Source organism: Podarcis melisellensis (genome assembly GCF_964234715.1).
Source record: "Podarcis melisellensis genome assembly, chromosome: 4".
NCBI classification, from domain to species: domain Eukaryota; kingdom Metazoa; phylum Chordata; class Lepidosauria; order Squamata; family Lacertidae; genus Podarcis; species Podarcis melisellensis.
Window position 1 is genome coordinate 104,563,344 of NC_138531.1, and position 17,942 is coordinate 104,581,285.

The 17,942-nt window shown below is 51.1% G+C and overlaps 1 protein-coding gene across 1 annotated transcript; it reads left to right on the forward strand.

Moving 5' to 3' along the window:
• Positions 1-3,175: 3,175 nt before the first annotated feature.
• On the forward strand, positions 3,176-17,386 carry CNGA4 (cyclic nucleotide gated channel subunit alpha 4; the record flags this gene model as incomplete). The annotated part of the gene is made up of 5 exons (XM_081909154.1): positions 3,176-3,320; positions 6,534-6,638; positions 7,709-7,815; positions 10,430-11,425; positions 16,995-17,386. Exons 1-5 carry the CDS (start codon positions 3,220-3,222, stop codon positions 17,384-17,386), a joined length of 1,701 nt encoding a protein of 566 aa, XP_081765280.1. The 5' UTR covers positions 3,176-3,219.
• Between the last annotated feature and the right edge of the window lie 556 nt (positions 17,387-17,942).

The window sequence follows — 17,942 nt, forward strand, 5'->3', positions numbered from 1 at the left end:
CCTGAATCTGAGGCTCCAATACTTTGGCCACCTCATGAGAAGAGAAGACTCCCTGGAAAAGACCCTGATGTTGGGAAAGATGGAGGGCACAAGGAGAAGGGGACGACAGAGGACGAGATGGTTGGGCAGTGTTCTCAAAGCTATCAGCATGAGTCTGACTAAACTGTGGGAGGCAGCGGAAGACAGGAGGGCCTGGCGTGCTCTGGTCCAGGGGTCACGAAGAGTCGGACACAACTAAACGACGACAACAACAACAACAATAATCAATGCTTTTTTTCTATAAAAAAAAGTATAGGGGTACTCTCATTTTGACTCAAGAAAATCACAATTTTGTAGTTCGAATCAGGGTAAAATAAATACAGTCATACCTCATGTTACGTTTGCTTCAGGTTACGTCTCGCGGCGACCCGGAAGTATCAGAAAGGGTTGCTTCCAGGTTTCGCTGCTCGCACATGCGCAGGCACACCAAATGACATCATGCGCATACACAGAAGCAGTGAATCGCAACTCGTGCATGCACAGACGCAGGTTTCATTCTGCTCATGTTGCGAATGGGCTTCCAGAACGGATCCTGTTTGCAACCAGAGGTACTACTGCACAGTAAATGGACAAAAGTGCAAAGATGCACAAAATGTTTAGGGGTATACGTACCCCTGTGTACCCCCAGAAAAAGCACAAATAATAAGAATAATAAATTATTGTGGGGGGTGCGCGAGTTTGGCCCGGCTTCTCAAGCGTTTTCCAGCACAGCATCTTAAGTCAAACTACATTCGGTTCCAAAGGTTTGCTTCACCTTGACATACCTGAGATGTCAGTCTCTGCAGATTTCCAAAATATTTGGGCTTGGGGCAATTCCAGAGAAACGCAGCCTGCTTCAAGGGAGCCGCCTGTCCACCTTGGTCAGATCCAGGGCCGGATTTCAGTTTGATATGGCCCTTGGCTCCTGAAGGGAACGGCGCCCTTTCCGTGTCCAGCTGTCCTTTGTCAACAACAAATTGTTGCTGCTTTTTGTGTTGAATATGGGAATTTATGGACCTAATGGGTATATAAAGCCATTTGCACATCACAAAATATGTATTTTATCAAATTAACTGAAATACGATTGAGAAGTATATTAATAGGGAAATACAATTAAGAAGAAGTATATTAATAGGGAAATACAATTAAGAAGAAGTATATTAATAGGGAAATAATTATTAAGCTCTAACTTAAAATGATTGGGGGCCCATTCCTTACATCACAAGAGCCTACACAACACAAAACACTGTTGCTGTATGTAGCTTTTATTTTATTTTATTTTTATCTTATATTCTGGGAATGTACATCCAGGTTTCTTCCCTTTATTTTCGGGGGGGGGCAAGAGAGTGGGGCCCTAAGCTATAGCTTGTTTAGCTTATACGTAAATCCGGCGCTGGTCAGATCCAAGACTATATATTCAGGTTAGTCTACAGGGTGATAGACGCGGCCAGTGGCAGAGAGTCTGAAAAGAATTTCCTCTTGCGCTCGGGTCTCTCTTGCAGGTTCCGTTTGGGGGAACAGGCTGAACCCCGGGGAAAGGGGGTGCTTCCTCTTGGGGCCCCCGACTCTGCCTGTGATGCCTGTATGTTCCTGATGTGGAGGAGAACGTCCCTATTTTCACCAGAGAAATGTTGGAGGGGATGTGTCTGTGGGACCCCCTGGGCTGCCCTATAATAATAATACAATAATTTATTATTTATACCCGCCCATCTGGCTGAGTTTCCCCAGCCACCCTGGACAGCTCCCAATTGAGTGTTAAAAACAATACAGCATTAACTATTAAAAACTTCCCTAAACAGGGCTGCCCTCAGGTGTCTTCTAAATGTCAGATAGTTTTTTATTACCTTGACATCTGGTGGGATGTCACAGGGTGGGCACCACCACCGAGAAGACCCTCTGCCTGGTTCCCTGTAACCTCACTTCTCGCAGGGAGGGAACTGCTAGAAGGCCCTCGGATCTGGACCCTGGTGTCCAGGCTGAACTATGGGGTGGAGACGCTCCTTCAGGTCTACTGGACCAAGGCCATTTAGGGCTTTAAAGGTCAACACCAACACTTTGAATTGTGCTCGGAAATGTACTAGGAGCCAATGTAGGTCTTTCAGGGCTGGTGTTATATGGTCCTGGAGGCCGCTCCCAGTCACCAGTCTAGCTGCCACATTCTGGATTAGTTGTAGTTTCCGGGTCACCTTCAAAGGTAGTCCCAGGTAGAGTGCATTGCAGTAGTCCAAGCAGGAGATAACCAGAGCATGCAGCACTCTGGAGAGACAGTCCGTGGGCAGATAGGGTCTCAGCCTGCGTACCAGATGGAGCTGGTAGACAGCAGCCCTGGACACAGAATTGACCTGTGCCTCCATGGACAGCTGTGAGTCCAAACTGACTCCCAGGCTGCGCACCTGGTCCTTCGGGAGCACAATTACCCCATTCAGGACCAGGGAGTCCCCCACACCTGCTTGCCCTCTATCCCCCAAAAGAGTACCGTATTTTTTGCTCTATAAGACGCACCAGACCTTAAGACGCACCTAGTTTTTGGAGGAGGAAAACAAGAAAAAATATATTCTGAATTTCAGAAGTCAGAACAACAAGAGGGATCGCTGCGCAGTGAAAGCAGTGATCCCTCTTGCTGCTCTGGCTTCTGGGATAGCTGCGCAGCCTGCATTCACTCCATAAGACGCACACACATTTCCCCTTACTTTTTAGGAGGGAAAAAGTAAGTCTTATAGAGCAAAAAATACGGTACTTCTGTCTTGTCAGGTTTCAACCTCAATCCGTTAGCCGCCATCCATCCTCCAACCGCCTCCAGGCACTCACACAGGACCTTCACCGCCTTCACTGGTTCTGATTTAAAGGAGAGGTAGAGCTGGGGGGGGCAAGGCCTGCACAGCTTGGTCTGGGCCCCCATCTCCCTGCCTGCTTGCCTCGCCCTGGCCTGGCAGCCGCCCTGCCCCCCTGCTCTCCCCAGGGTCCTCATCAGCGCCGCTCCCTCCCTGATTGGGCCCTTTAGGGTTGCACCTGCCGGCTCAGGTGTGTGGCTGAGCCCCAGGGGGGCAGACGGGAGGGGGGAGCCCTGCTGCGTTGCTAGGCACCCGTGCGCCTGGATGCAGAACGCCAGCCGGAGAAGGAGAGAGAGGCTCTGCTGTGGGGCAGAGAGGGGGCTGTGGCCTCGCTTGGACCAGGAGCCTGCAGCTGCCAGCCCGTGCCAAGATGAATAGGCTGACCAGGGTCTTCCGAGGCAAGGACAGGGAGGGGGAGGCGAAGCTCATCAAGACGGAGGAGAGCACCCCTGGAGCAGCCCCCAAACCGCAGTGAGTGGGGACCGGCCCAGGGCGGGGGGGGCGTGAGTAAAGGCAAGTATTGGGGGGGCAGGCCCCATGGCAGCAGATATGGCAGGCACTCTGCAGGGCACAGGTTGGGCAAAGGGGTGGCGTGGGGAGAGGAGTCGGGGAAGAATAAGACTAAAAAACTGGCAGGGACCCCAAGAGTTTTCCATTCATTTTTGTCTTTGCTCCGATTTTTTTTGGCCTTTCCAGTTTGAGGCTGTTAAAATTCTTGCGGCCACTCTAGCATGTAAAAATAATTCCCTTACATTCTTTGGTATGTCAGAGCCTAATATTCCAAGAAGGAAAGCCTGTGGGGGTTTTTTATATATATAAACGAGATCTTTTAAACATTTTTTAAAAGTTCCATATAGATTTCATCTCAGAACTCCTTAAATTTATTTTGCATATCCACCACATGTGCTTCTTCACATCTCCAACGCTTGTTTGATACATTTTGGGTAATTTTAATGGAGTCAAGTACCAACAACACTGCATTTTCAAAAAAAAATTCTCTCGGTGTGTAACAAGCAGTGAATTTCATATTGATTTCCCAGAGGTTTTCCCAATCTTACATTAAGATATTATATCCAAAGTCCTGTGCCCATTTTATCATAACAGATTTCTCCTCCTCCTCCTCGACTTCCCAATCAAGGAGGAGTCAGTACATTTTAGAAAGAGTTTTCGCTTTTGAGTTAATCAGGTCATGCTCTATAATAATAATAATTTATTATTTGTACTCCGCCCATCTGGCTGGGTTTCCCCAGCCACTCTGGGCGGCTCCAGACAAAGATGAAAAATACATTAAAATGTCAAGCATTAAAAACCTCCCTGAACAGGGCTGCCTTCAGATGTCTTGTAAATGCCAGGTAGTTGTTTATCTCCTTGACATCAGATGGGAGGACGTTCCACAGTGCGGGTGTCACCACCGAGAAGGTCCTCTGCCTGCTTCCCTATAGCTTTGCTTCTTGCAGTGAGGGAACCGCCAGAAGGCCCTCGGAGCTGGACCTCAGTGTCCAGGCAGAACGATGGGGGTGGAGACGCTCCTTCAGGTCTACTGGCCACCCATATTCACTCTAGATGGCCACCCATCTTAAAAACCTCTGGGGAAGTTCCACCACCTTCTGAGGAATCATTGGTCCTGCTATCTGGACCCGCAGAAAACAAACTTGTTCACTCTCCCAGGTGGCAGCGCTGGGGAGATTTGAAGATGGCTCCCACATCTCCTCTCCTCTTTTTCCAGGCGAAACAAACCCAACTCCCTCAACCGTTCCTCAAAAAGAAGGCTTGGTTTCCAGACCCTGGATCATCTTGGTCTCCCTCCTCTGCCCCTGTTCCAGCTTGTCCACATCCGTCTTCAATGGGGATGCCCTGAACCGCCACTGGGCAGAGGCCCCAACTGCTCTCTGCGTGATCTGCAGCCCCTCTCCCTGTGCCCCCCCTCCAGTCTTGGGCACACGCCTCAAACCAGGCCTTGCCCACCTAGTGCCTTCTCCCATCACACACACATCCCAGACACAGCTGTGTTGCAGGCCCAAACCTAGGGAACTCCCTGCCACAGGGATAGCCCCTGATTTGGAAGGACTGGACAAATCCTGCAAAGCTGGAGAGGGCTCCTTCCAAGGGCTCCAGGCCCCAGCGGCTGTTCTCTGCCCTCCACCCCCAGAGGCTTCTGAATCCCAGTTGCTGGAATATGCAGGAGCAGAGAGGGCTCTGGAACTCGGATCCTTCTCTGGCTGGCCCCTGTGAGAAGAGGATGCCGGAGTTGAGGGGCGCCCCATGGCCTGATCCGGCAGGCTCTTCTTAGGAGGTTCCTAGGGGATGGCGAAGAGGGAGAGGCTTCCTTCAATCTTGCAGCTTTTCAAACATTAAAGTACAAGGTTCTTTGGAACCTTCAGGTCTCCTTCTCTCCCTCCGTAGGTTCTATGTTTAAGTTTAGTTTGCCTCATCTTTTACCATTATCCACCTGTTGTGTATCCCTAATTGCCAGAGATAATTCCACATTGCAAATGCCATTACATCCCTGCCAGTGATTTTAACTGTTTATAGTGGTCTTTTAAATAAGTTACAAATTTGCTCTGGTCTTTAGAAAATACTGTATTTTTTGCCCCATAAGACACACCTAGTTTTTAGAGGAGGAAAACAAGGAAAAAAAATATTCTGAACGAAACAGTGGATGTATCACTTTTGTAGTTCATGCTGTGGCCACAGACATGTGATCTGATGGTGAATTTGGGGTGACCCAATGCAAAAATCCTGAGAATCCCTGTGGATCCATGCTTTGTAACCACGTTTTTGCACCATTGCAGCCCCAGGCAACAGCGGGTGCGTGATTTTTTTGGTGCAGGCTACAGCCATGGACATGCTATGTGATCTGATGGTGAATTTGGGGTGACCCACTGCAAAAATCCTGAGGATCCATGGGCTTTTACCTCCCCCCTCCCAGACAGCCTCCGCTAGTGTCCATTATCTCTCTTCTGATCCCACCAATCAGCTGTTTCCTTTCAACACTCCCTTCCCTCTTGTTTGCCTTAATGTCTTTTCCTTAGCTGGAGCAGTTTTTTGCTCCTCCTTTTCTTCTAATTTCTCTCCTTATTGCTTTAGCCTTCCTGTTTCCCCCCTTTGCAAGTTTGCTGTCTTTACCTCCCCCCTCCCAGGCAGCCTCCTTTATCTCTAGCGTCCCTTATCTTGCTCCCAATCGCTTGCCGATCAGCGGCTTTGTTTCAACACCCACTTCCCTCTTTCAAAACAAAAAGAGCATGATCTGCTTTTCTCCCCTGGGCAACTCAGCTCCAGGGACCACGCATTCGCTCCATAAGACGCACAGACATTTCCCCTTACTTTTTAGGAAGAAAAAAGTGCGTCTTATGGAGCGAAAATACGGTCCTTGATCTTCCGGGTTTCGGATCTTCCCCGTCAGTCTCACCATCTCCGCATACTCCATCAGATTCGTCGGCCATTCTTCTTTTGTTGGTACTTCTCCTTCCTTCCATCTCTGGGCTAGTAGCATTCTCGCTTCCATCACTGCGTAAATAAAAAGTCTTTTATCTCCTCCTGGTAGCCACTCACCTATTATACCTAAGAGAAAGGCTTCTGTGTTTTTTAACAAATGTATTTTTAAACATTTTCTTTAGTTCATTATATATCATTTCCCAGAAGGCCTTTCCCAATGTCCTCCTCACTCCTCTGCTCTGCTCTCAGCCAGGAGAAGAAACGGATCCTGGACCCATCGGGGGACTATTATTACTGGTGGCTGGTAACCATGGTGTTCCCCATCATGTACAACTGGATCATCCTCATCTGCAGGTGGGCGGAGGGGGGCTGGGCTGGATCCACCTGTGGGGAGGGGGCTGGGGGCTCAGGGAAGCCACGGAGGGGGCCCAGCACCGGGGCCAAGGTTCTCCTGGTGGGAGCATCAGCAGAAACACAACTGTTGCCCAAGGAGGGAGGAGGGAAGGAAAGCGACAGAAACCCCTTTTGGATTCCTTCCTTCCTTCCCTCCCTCTTCCTTCCTCCCTCCTCCCTCCCTCCCTCCCTCCCTCCCTCCCTCCCTCCCTCCCTCCCTCCTTCCTTCCTTCCTTCCTTCCTTCTTCCCTCCTTCCTTCCTTCCTTCCTTCCTTCCTTCCTTCCTTCCCTCCTTCAAACAAGATGCCTGGGAAGCAGACTCCAACAGTCCAGCCAGGGTGGGGGGCAAATATTCAGCGAAAAGAAATTTGGGTGAAGTCATGGAAACAGAGAAACGTAGGGCTGGAAGGGACCCCTGAGGGTCATCGGATAATAAAAATAATAATTTTATACCCCGTCCATCTGCCTTGGTTTCCCCAGCCACTCAGAAAAATATCAAAAATAATAAAGTGCCAGACATTAAAAACTTCCCTGAACTTCCCTTTTCCAACCACTACCCCTTCTGTACTCCAAGCCCCCTGATTCAGGAATCCCAGCTAAAGAATTCTTGACAGGTGACCATCAAACCTCCGTTGAAGGAGAGCTCACCATCTTCGAAGGTCTTCTGTGCCGCTGTCAAAGGGCTCTTGATGCCCGGAAGTTCCTCCTAAAGTTTCTTTGCAATTTCCTTCCTTGTCTTTTGAATCCAGGGGTTCAGGTCCTGGCAAAACAAGAATGCAGTTCTGGGGAGGGGGTCCTTTTAGGAAGGGAGGGAGTTTCAGAGCAAACTGCCCCCCATTAACATTTTGGGGATATTCCTGGGGGGAAGGGGAGAGCTGAGTGGGGGTCTGCGTGGGGGGGGGGTGGAGCAAGGAACAAGGAGAGAGCTTGGAGGGGCCTGCCTGGCTTTTGGGGCAGCTGCTGCTGCTGCAGTGGGCGGGTTGTGGGTTCGGATGCTGCCACCTGTCTCTCTCTCCTTCCCTCCTGCGCAGGTCCTGCTTCCCTGAGCTGCAGCGCAAATACCTCTTCCTCTGGCTGGCCCTGGACTACCTCTGCGACCTGCTGTACCTGCTGGACATCGGGGTCCACTTCTACACAGGTCAGTGGCCTTTCAGCCTCGGGGCCTCACTCTTCCCCCTCCCCTTACTCCCCCCCCCTGCACCCCACCTGGCGAATGCTTCTCCCCCTTCATCCAATGAAGCTCAACGCTGAGAGATTCAGGACAGAGAGAAGAAAGTCTTTCGTTCTGTAACGCGTCGTTGTAAGGGACTTCAAAATGCAGACCAGAAATGAAAAGACAGGCAGCAATATTTTTAAAGAAAAGTTTTTTATATTCAATTTGGTTTTTGTACAAAAAGCAAATGGGTGCATTCAGGAAGAAATGAGAGAATGCCCCCGAACACCAGGCACAGACAATTTTTATATCCTCAGGCAAAGCAACAGTTCAGCCCCTTAGCAATCCCTTTAGCCAATGATTGACAATTTCCTATGGTCTTTGATGCATATTCATTAAAAGCTCTACCAATGAAAAAATTGCTGGTGGCCTTTCGGTTCCAAGCTGCTTTATCCACTAGATGGTGCTGCTGGCTTATTATTGAAAGAGAAACGATTTGACACCTCATGGATTCCAGTAAACACCCTTCTGACCACCTGTCGAGTCTGTGGTTTAACAGCTTCTAAATAACTCTCGCATCTGCAGTCTTGTGGTTGGCACACATCCTGTGTTTATCGGAATCTGGGGCAGCGTCAGGGGCTCGTTTCTCAGAAATCACCTCTTTGATGCAAACTGCCCTAACCACAATCTTGCAACTTGTTGCATTTGCAAAATCCCCTAACCACAATCGCTTTTGCATTGCTTCTGCAAACAGGAGAAAGAGAAAACTAGTCTTTTAGCTTTTAGTTTGCTCTCTAAGATGGCTTTCAGCTTATAAAATGGCTTCAGCCTGGCTCTATAAAAATGACTTTTAGCCTGGCTCTCCCAGTATTCCAAGGTGGCCCCTTCATCGTTAGACCGTGGAACTCCCTCCCACAGTACGCAGGGATGTCCACCAGCCTAGATGGCTTTAGAAAAGATTGGACCAATTCCTGGAGAAGGAGAAAGATATCAAGGGCTCCTGGCCAGGATATCTTTGTTCTGCCTCCACAGTCAGGGGTAGCAATGCTTCTGGATCCCAGTCACTGGAAACATCCAGAAGGGAAGAGAGCAAACCTCTGACGGGGGCTTCTGATTGGAGCTTCCTGCAGCCAATCAGAATCCGTGCTTTGGTTTCTGAATGTTTTGGAAGTCTAACGGACATCTGGATTGGAATCTGTCTGACTTCCAAGGTACGACTGTACATATTTAAAAGCTGACTTCCCGCCCTTCTTCCATGATAATAATTGGAAATTATAAACAGAGAAATATATAATGTGGGAACAAAAACACTAGGAAACATAAGATCTTTTCAGGGCTGGATTTAGGTTTGATGTGGCCCTCAGCTACTGAAGGTAATGAGGCCCTTTATATGTCCAGCTGTCCTTTGTCAACAACAAATAGTCGCTGTTTTTGTGTTGAATATATGCTAGATGGTAATTGATGGACCTGATAGGTATCTCAGGCCATGCAACCAGTCCATGCAGAATGTCGGCACCCTAGATATAGAAAGGAGCAAACCAGGGATATTTTAGGGGGCAGGCTAGCAGGCGGGGGCCATGACTTACATCATAGCAGCACAACACAAAACACTGTTGCTGTATGTAGGTTTTATTTGTTTTTTATCTTATATTTTGGAAATGTACATCCAGGTTTTTTTCCCTTAATTTTTTCTGGGGGGCCCAAGAGCGTGGGGCCCTAAGCTATAACTTGTTTAGCTTATACATAAATCCGGCACTGGATCTGCTGAAATAGTTGGCCTCTTCCAGCTGACCAGGCCCTGGTGCTGACAGAGAGAGAAGCAATTCTGGCAGCTTTCCTATCAAGAGGGTCTCTCTGACCCCTACATTCCCCACCTTTGAAGGGTGAGGGGACTGGATGGGACCCTGTGGCTCAATCCAGTAGGCCCCTCTTAGGTTGTTCCGTTTGTTGGAGAGGAGTGGAGATAATAATAATAATAATTTTTTATTTTTACCCCGCCCTTCCCAGTTCAGGAAACCAGGCTCAGGGTGGCTAACAACAAATTTAAAACACTTAATTGATGCTACAAAAACACCAGCATAAAATACAGTATAAAGCGTAAATAACAATAAAATCAAGAATCAAATATTAATTTAGGGGGGAAATCCATCCAATAAACATGAGATGATCCCCAGGGCTAGCTGGCTAAGTTAGTCCTATTTGGGCCAGCGAGGAGACCAGGGGAGAATTAGCTGTGGGATCCCAGAGCGGGTAATCTTCACAAAAAGGGGAGGAAGGGGAATAAAAGATCAGGTGAAGTTCAAATGGAAAGCCAGGCGGGAAAACAAACAAAAAAAAACCAAACAAATGGAAAGCCAGGCGGAATAGCTCTGTCTTACAGGCCCTGAGGAAGGAAATGAAATCCTGCAGGGCCCTGGTCTCCTGGGACAGAGATTTCCACCAGGTCGGAGCCACCACTGAGAAGGCCCTGGCCCTGAGGGAGGATAGTCTGACTTAGGGCCCGGGACCTCTAAACTATGGTTATTCATGAACCTTAAGGTCCTCTGCCCAGGGCCGAGGGTCTCCTCTGACCCATCTCCTTCCCCCCTCCGTACCCCAGGCTTCCTGGAGCAAGGCATCCTCATTCAGGACCGCTCCAAGATCTCGCGCCACTACACCTGCTCCTCCACCTTCCTGCTGGACCTCCTCTCGGTGCTGCCCACCGACCTCCTATACCTGCGCCTGGGCCTGGCCACCCCCGCCGTGCGGGCCAACCGCTTCCTGCGCAGCCCCCGCCTCTTCGAGGCCTTTGACCGCATCGAGACGCGCACGGCGCACCCCAACTCCTTCCGCATCTCCAAGCTGATGCTCTACGTCTTCGTCACCATCCACTGGAACGCCTGCGTCTACTTCGCCCTCTCGGGCTACGTGGGCTACGGGGCGGACGAGTGGGTCTACCCCAACGTCAGCATCCCCGGCTTCGAGCGCCTGCTCCGCCAGTACCTCTACAGCTTCTACTTCTCCACGCTCATCCTCACCACGGTGGGCGACACGCCCATGCCCCACCGCGAGGAGGAGTTCCTCTTCATGGCGGCTGACTTCCTGCTGGCCGTCATGGGCTTCGCCACCATCATGGGGAGCATGACCTCGGTCATCTCCAACATGAACCAGGCGGACGACGCCTTCGTCCCCAACTCGGACCTGGTCAAGGGCTACCTGCGCACCCACTGCCCCAACCGGCGCCTCCAGAACCGCGTGGTGGAGTGGTACCAGCACCTGCAGATGGAGAAGAAGATGACCAACGAGCTGCAGATCTTGCAGCACCTCCCCGAGCGCCTGCGGGCCGAAGTGGCCGTCAGCGTCCACCTGCCCACCCTCCGCAAGGTGCAGATCTTCCAGAGCTGCGAGCAGAGCCTCCTGGAGGAGCTTGTCCTCAAGCTCAAGCCCCAGGTCTACAGCCCCGGGGAGTACGTCTGCAAGAAGGGCGACGTGGGCCGGGAGATGTACTTCATCCGGGAGGGGAAGCTGGCCGTGGTGGCCGACGACGGGGTCACCCAGTACGCCGTGCTGGGAGAGGGGCTCTACTTTGGGGAGATCAGCATCATCAACATCAAAGGTGAGCTGGGGGGGGGGGAGAGGGAGGAGGCGGGGGTGTCGTGTGTGGAGGAAAAACTGAAGCACATTGCAGAGTCCCCCCCAAAATAGACAAGAGGCAATTTCATCCAGTAGAGCTTTACTGCCACTTAAGGCAAATGACCACAATGGTCAGAAATTCGAAATCCGCATTTGAAGAAGTGTGCATACATATGAAAGCTCATACCAATAAGTTGGTCTCTAAGGTGCTACTGGAAGGAGTTTTTTTATTTTGTTTCGACTATGGCAGACCAGCACGGCTACCTAAAGGGTAAAGGTAAAGGGACCCCTGACCATTAGGTCCAGTCATAGACGACTCTGGGGTTGCGGTGCTCATCTCGCTTTATTGGCCGAGGGAGCCGGCGTTCAGCTTCTGGGTCATGTGGCCAGCATGACTAAGCCACTTCTGGTGAACTAGAGCAGCGCACAGAAACGCCGTTTACCTTCCCGCCGGAGCAGTACTATTTATCGTACTTGCTTTCGAACTGCTAGGTGGGCAGGAGCAGGGACCGAGCAAGGTGAGCTCACCCTGTCATGGGGATTTGAACTGCTGACCTTCTGATCGGCAAGCCCAAGAGGCTCAGTGGTTTAACCCACAGCGCCACCCGTAAACAAATCCGAAACGTTCAGGATTGGCCCTGTCCATCAGGAATCCAGTTGCAGCAGACTTAACTTAAACTTAACAATAACTTATAATCAGTGCTTTTTTTCTATGAAAAAAATGTTTAGGGGTACTCACCTTTCCCTACTCATATTGAAATACTGCCCCTCAGTGAGGCCAAACTTAGATTCACAAAATGTTTAGGGGGAAAAATAAAAAAAAATCCTTCCAGTAGCACCTTAGGGTCCAACTAAGTTTGTTACTGGTAGGAGGATTTTTTTTATTTTGTTTCGACTATGGCAGACCAACATGGCTACCTACCTGTAACTAAATTGTTAAAAAAGCACTGCTTATAATAAGACTAAACCTTAAGGCTAAGCATACAGAACAGAACACCACAGCCAGAACAAAGGCTCCTCCTGCCCTGACTATTATAGTCAGCACGATCTTGACAAAAAGGATAACAGGAGCACTTTAACCCAGCTGTACTCAGCTTCCCAGAAGGAATAACCCAAACATCAGGAACCTTCCTTCTGCCTCTTTCTTTACATAGAAAGAAAGTTCCCAGAACCCTCCTGAACTACCGTATTTTTCGCCCTATAGGACGCACTTTCCCCCCTCCAAAAATGAAGGGGGAATGTGTGTGCGTCCTATGGGGCGAATGCAGGCTTCAGGAAGCTATCCCCCCAGCCCCATAAGCTCCCAGAGCGATGCCGAAGCTGCGCGCAGAACGGGACCCGTTCTGGGGGCTGGGGTCAGGGGAAGCCCGCGCCGGGGGGGGAATAATTTCCCCCCCTTTATTTCCCCCCCCCCAATCTAGGTGCGTCCTATGGGCTGGTGCGTCCTATAGGGCGAAAAATACAGTCATCAGGACAGGAAAGGTCTCTACACATCCAATCCATACTTCCCGTACTAAGAAATGCAAACTGACAGGGGGCTCCTCTCAACCACACGCCACCTTTGCAAGAACCCAAGAAGAGCCTCCTGAGTGAGGCAGGGGACCCACCTGGGCCAGCATCCTCTTCTTGCAGTGGCCGAAAATCAGCAAGCAGGACTCAAGGAACCAGAGCAGGACCCCTTTCCCGAGGTTTCCTGCACAGCTGCCTCCCACTGGGACGGCAGAAGAGGGTCATTCTGGCTAGTAGCCTTTGATAGCCCTCTCCTCTTCCTCTTCCTCTTCCTCTTCCTCCTCTGTGCATTGGCCTAATCCTCTTTGCAAGCCACCCAAATCAGCAGCTCTCACCACCTCTTTTGTGCCAGGAGCCAGCCAGCAGTAAATCACACTGTGCAAGTTGGAGTTAACTCCTTGTCAGCAAAAACAGGACCGACACAGGAGTGTCAGGCCCAGGAAGCACAGTGGTTATTTATACCCCACTCATCTGCCTTGGTCATTGAAAAGCCAATAAATGCCACAGACCAGGCACCCCCAAACTCGGCCCTCCAGATGTTTTGGGACTACAACTCCCATTATCCCTAGCTAACAGGACCAGTGGTCAGGGATGATGGGAGTTGTAGTCCCAAAACATCTGGAGGGCCGAGTTTGGGGGTGCTGCCACAGACAGAGGGGATTCCCACAAATCACTCATTTATTCAGCTGAGTAAAACAGAGGGGGCAAGCCACACTCACCAGCGTGATGGTGAAGCCGCGCCAAATAGCCTTTGTTCACGCTGTTTATAGGCCTCCCTCCCCTCCCTCCCCTCCCCCTTCGAGGTTCCTTGCACTGATGGAAACAGGACACCCTGCCTGGAGACCTTGACAGGGAGAGTTGCCTGGCAGAGGGAGGTTTTCCTGAAATCGCCTAGCAACGTTATCTGGTCTTCGCATGAGTGTGGCTCACCCTCCTAAATTCTAAAGGAGGCAGTTGTTTACAGAAGCAAAATCAGTTAGGCTAACCAAAAAACAGGACAAGAACAGGCCTCTGTGGCTTTTCCTGAGACCCCACAATAGTAATAATAATAATAATTTTATTATTTATCCCCTGGCCCATATGATAAAACATCAAACATTAAAAACTTCCCTAAACAGAGCTGCCTTCAGATGTCTTCTGTTGCAGGAAAAATCCGAGGGCTCCCTTGGACAAAACAAAGACACCAACCAGGATGTTGTTGTTGTTTAGTCGTTTAGTCGTGTCCGACTCTTCGTGACCCCATGGACCAGAGAACGACAGGCACCTCTGTCCTCTACTGCCTCCCGCAGTTTGGTCAAACTCATGCTGGTAGCCTCGAAAACACTATCCAACCATCTCGTCCTCTGTCGCCCCCTTCTCCTTGTGCCCTCCATCTTTCCCAACATCAGGGTCTTCTCCAGGGAGTCTTCTCTTCTCATGAGGTGGCCAAAGTACTGGAGCCTCAGCTTCACAATCTGTCCTTCCAGTGAGCACTCAGGGTTGATTTCCTTCAGTATGGAGAGGTTTGATCTTCTTGCAGTCCATGGGACTCTCAAGAGTCTCCTCCAGCACCATAATTCAAAAGCATCAATTCTTCGGCGATCAGCCTTCTTTATGGTCCAGCTCTCACTTCCATACATCACTACTGGGAAAACCATAGCTTTAACTATACGAACCTTTGTTGGCAAGGTGATGTCTCTACTTCTCAAGATGCTGTCTAGGCCTGTCATTGCCCTTCTCCCAAGAAGCAGGCGTCTTTTAATTTCGTGGCTGCTGTCACCATCTGCAGTGATCATTGAGCCCAAGAAAGTAGATAACCAGGATAACTTGGACCAACCAGGATAACTTGGAGCAAAACAGCAGCCTGTAGGCTTGGTCTTTATTGAACTGTTGCAACAGGGTATTCCCCTCACGTGCAGGAGAGAGGAAAAGACCCAGAAGAATAGTGTGCAAGGTCTTATAAAAACTTTTGAAATTCCCCTCCTCTAGTCTAGATCAGTGTTTCCCAACCGGTGTTCCGCGGCACACGAGTGTGCCGTGAGACGTTGCCTCGTGTGCCGCGAGATGCCTGGAGGGAGGCGGGCGAGTCGGGCGGCGAGAGGCGGGGCGGCGGCGGCGAGGAGAGGCCGCGCCTCCTGCTGCTGCCTGGCGCTCCTCCTCGCAGCCGGCAGCGCTGCCTGGGCGCCTCCGCGCGACTCTGCCTCGCTGGGTTTGGTCTCCCAGCAGAGACGGGTCACACGCGCCCCTCCCTCCCTCCCTCAGCCTGCGCGGAGGGAGAGCCAGAGAGAGGCATCGCTCCTGCGCGGCGGGAGAGGGAGCAGCCGGAGCGATGCCCCAAACGAACGCATGGGACCGGAGGGGAAATCCTCTCCGAGGCGGATTGAGCGCAGCTGAGAGAAGCCTTTCGAGGAGCTGCCGTGTCCCCTGGAAACCCCCTTCCCAGCTCTGCCTCAGCCGCCGCCGCCTCAGTTGCCGCCGTCCCTCAGTCCCTCGCTCTGCTGCCTCCTCCCACCCCCAAAGCTTGGAGGTTCCCCAGTAAGGGGGAGGGAAAAAACTTTCACTTTTGTGCGTCCCTCCCGGCGTGACGCTGCGCGCTGACGTCACGGGGCGGGGCTTTAATGGTGGTGTGCCGCGAGATTTTTTTTCAGTAAACAGGTGTGCCGTTGCCCAAAAACGTTTGGGAAACACTGGTCTAGATCAAGCCCACCCCCAGAAACATCATGCATACATTACAGAAAGGAGGGGCTGAGGGAGGAGTTGGTGGTAACTTGAGTGTCTTGTCACCTGGCTGGTTCCTCCTTTCCCCCCTCCCCTTCCAGGAATTTCTAGGAGACAAAGGGGATTTTGCAGTTTCCTGCCCCCTGAGGGAAGATCTGATCAGTGTCCTTTGTTTGAATCCACTCCCATATGCAGGTTCTTTGTGATCTTGATTGTCTTCTGTCTGGGATCATCAGGGTTGGCATGGGCAGGGCTCCAGTGTATGTGCTGAGACAGTGAAGGGATTATGGCTGACCAGGACTGTCACCCCCCTTTGTTAGTTCTTGTCATATGGAGTAAAAATAAAATGGAACAGTGCAAATCCAATGTATGGTTGACTTTCTATGAATTTATAACAGAAATGTGGCGTATGTAGTGTGTGAGTGTGAAGTTTATACAAACAGAATGATTGGGGGGGGGTTCCTGCTACACTTCTAAAAGTCAGATAGTTGCTTCTTGCCTTGACATCTGATGGGAGGGTGTTCCACAGGACGGGCGTCACTACTGAGAAGGCCCTCTGCCTGGTTCCCTGTAGCTTTGCTTCTCACAGGGAGGGTACTGCCAGAAGGCCCTCGGAGCTGGACCTCAGCGTCTGGGCAGAACGATGGGGGTGGAGACGCTCCTTCAGGTATACTGGACCGAGGCCGTTTAGGGCTTTCAAGGTCAGCACCAACACTTTAAATTGTGCTCGGAAATGTACTGGGAGCCACTGTAGGTCTTTCAGGACCGGTGTTATGTGGTCTCAGTAATACTTTATTTTACAGAAAGGTTCAATCTCACTGGCCTCCTCTTCATATTCACCCGCAGAGGAAGGTTTCCTTTTGGGAAGAATGAAATCCTTTTTTTTTACAGAAAGGTTCAGCCTTACCAGCATCCTCTTAATACACTTTGAATTGTGCTCGGAAATGTACTGGGAGCCAGTGTAGGTCTTTCAAGACCAGTGTTATATGGTCTCGGCGGCCGCTCCCAGTCACCAGTCTAGCAACACATAAACATCTTGTCTCCGGTGGGTCTTGCCCCCGTGACGGAAGGCCCCCCCCCGCCGCTGCCTCAGCCCCCTCCTCTCCAAGGTTTCTCCCAAGGAATTCCAGACGGTATCTGTGTGTCCCCAACATCTCCTCCGCCATTTCCATGCCTCTTCTGGAGACTGAGGGGGGAGGGGAGCTTGTCTCAGCAGGAGGGGGAGACCCCCCTGGCTTCTTCACTAGCCGGACTCCTCTCTGCCTCTTGGCCTCTTCCTCCCACCCCAGGGGCCTGATCCTGCATGTTCTGCTTATGTTCTCAGTGCCCCCCTTCTCCCCCCCCAGGGAACAAGTCCGGGAACCGCCGCACGGCCAACATCAAGAGCATCGGCTTCTCGGACCTCTTCTGCCTGTCGAAGGAGGACCTGACGGAGGTGCTGGCCGAGTTCCCCAGCGCCAAGGCCATGCTGGAGGCCAAGGGCAGGGAGATCCTGCTCAAGATGGACAAACTGGACGTCAACGCCGAGGCGGCCGAGATCGCCCAGCTGCAGGAGGAGGAGCGCCGGACGGCCGCCCTGGAAGAGGGCCTGGACGCCCTGCAGACCAAGCTGGCCAGAATCCTGGCGGGACTCGAATCCAGCGCCTTTAAGGTGGCTCTGCGCCTGGAGCGCCTGGAGTGGCAGATGCGGGAGTGGGGGGCCGAGGAGGAGGTGGAGAGGGAGGGGGCCGAGCCTTAGCCACACACACCCCACACCCCACCTGAGGCAGTGAGAAGGCTGCCCACCCCACAGTTACTGCTGCCAGGCTGAGTCCCCCGGCCTACAATGCACATGGCCTCTGGTGCAGCCTGGGAGCTGGCGTGGGGGGTGAGATTCCCACATTGCAGTCTAGATGAGCCTTGGGAGTCCCTTCCAGCTCTACAATTCTGGGAATTGCTTTGGGCTTCAGAGCTGAGCCTGGACGGCCATCAGGGATTCTGGAGTGGCGATTCCAGCATTGCATGAATGACCTCTGGGAGTCCCTTCTGACCCACGATTCTGTGTGCCTCAGCTCACGAATGCACTCTTCATAAGAGTCATCTCTGCCCACGTAATTACACAGAACAAATGGAATACCGAGAAAATCCCTGAAAGGAGAAGTAATCGACAAGAAATGTGATCTTACAGAAATAAACTAAATAATAAAAATCAAAAAGTTTAAGCAAACAATGGGAAAACCTAGAATTATACAAAGCCTTAATGGGATGCCATAATTCTGGGTTTTCCTATTTCTGGGTTTTGAGGTGCAGAGAGA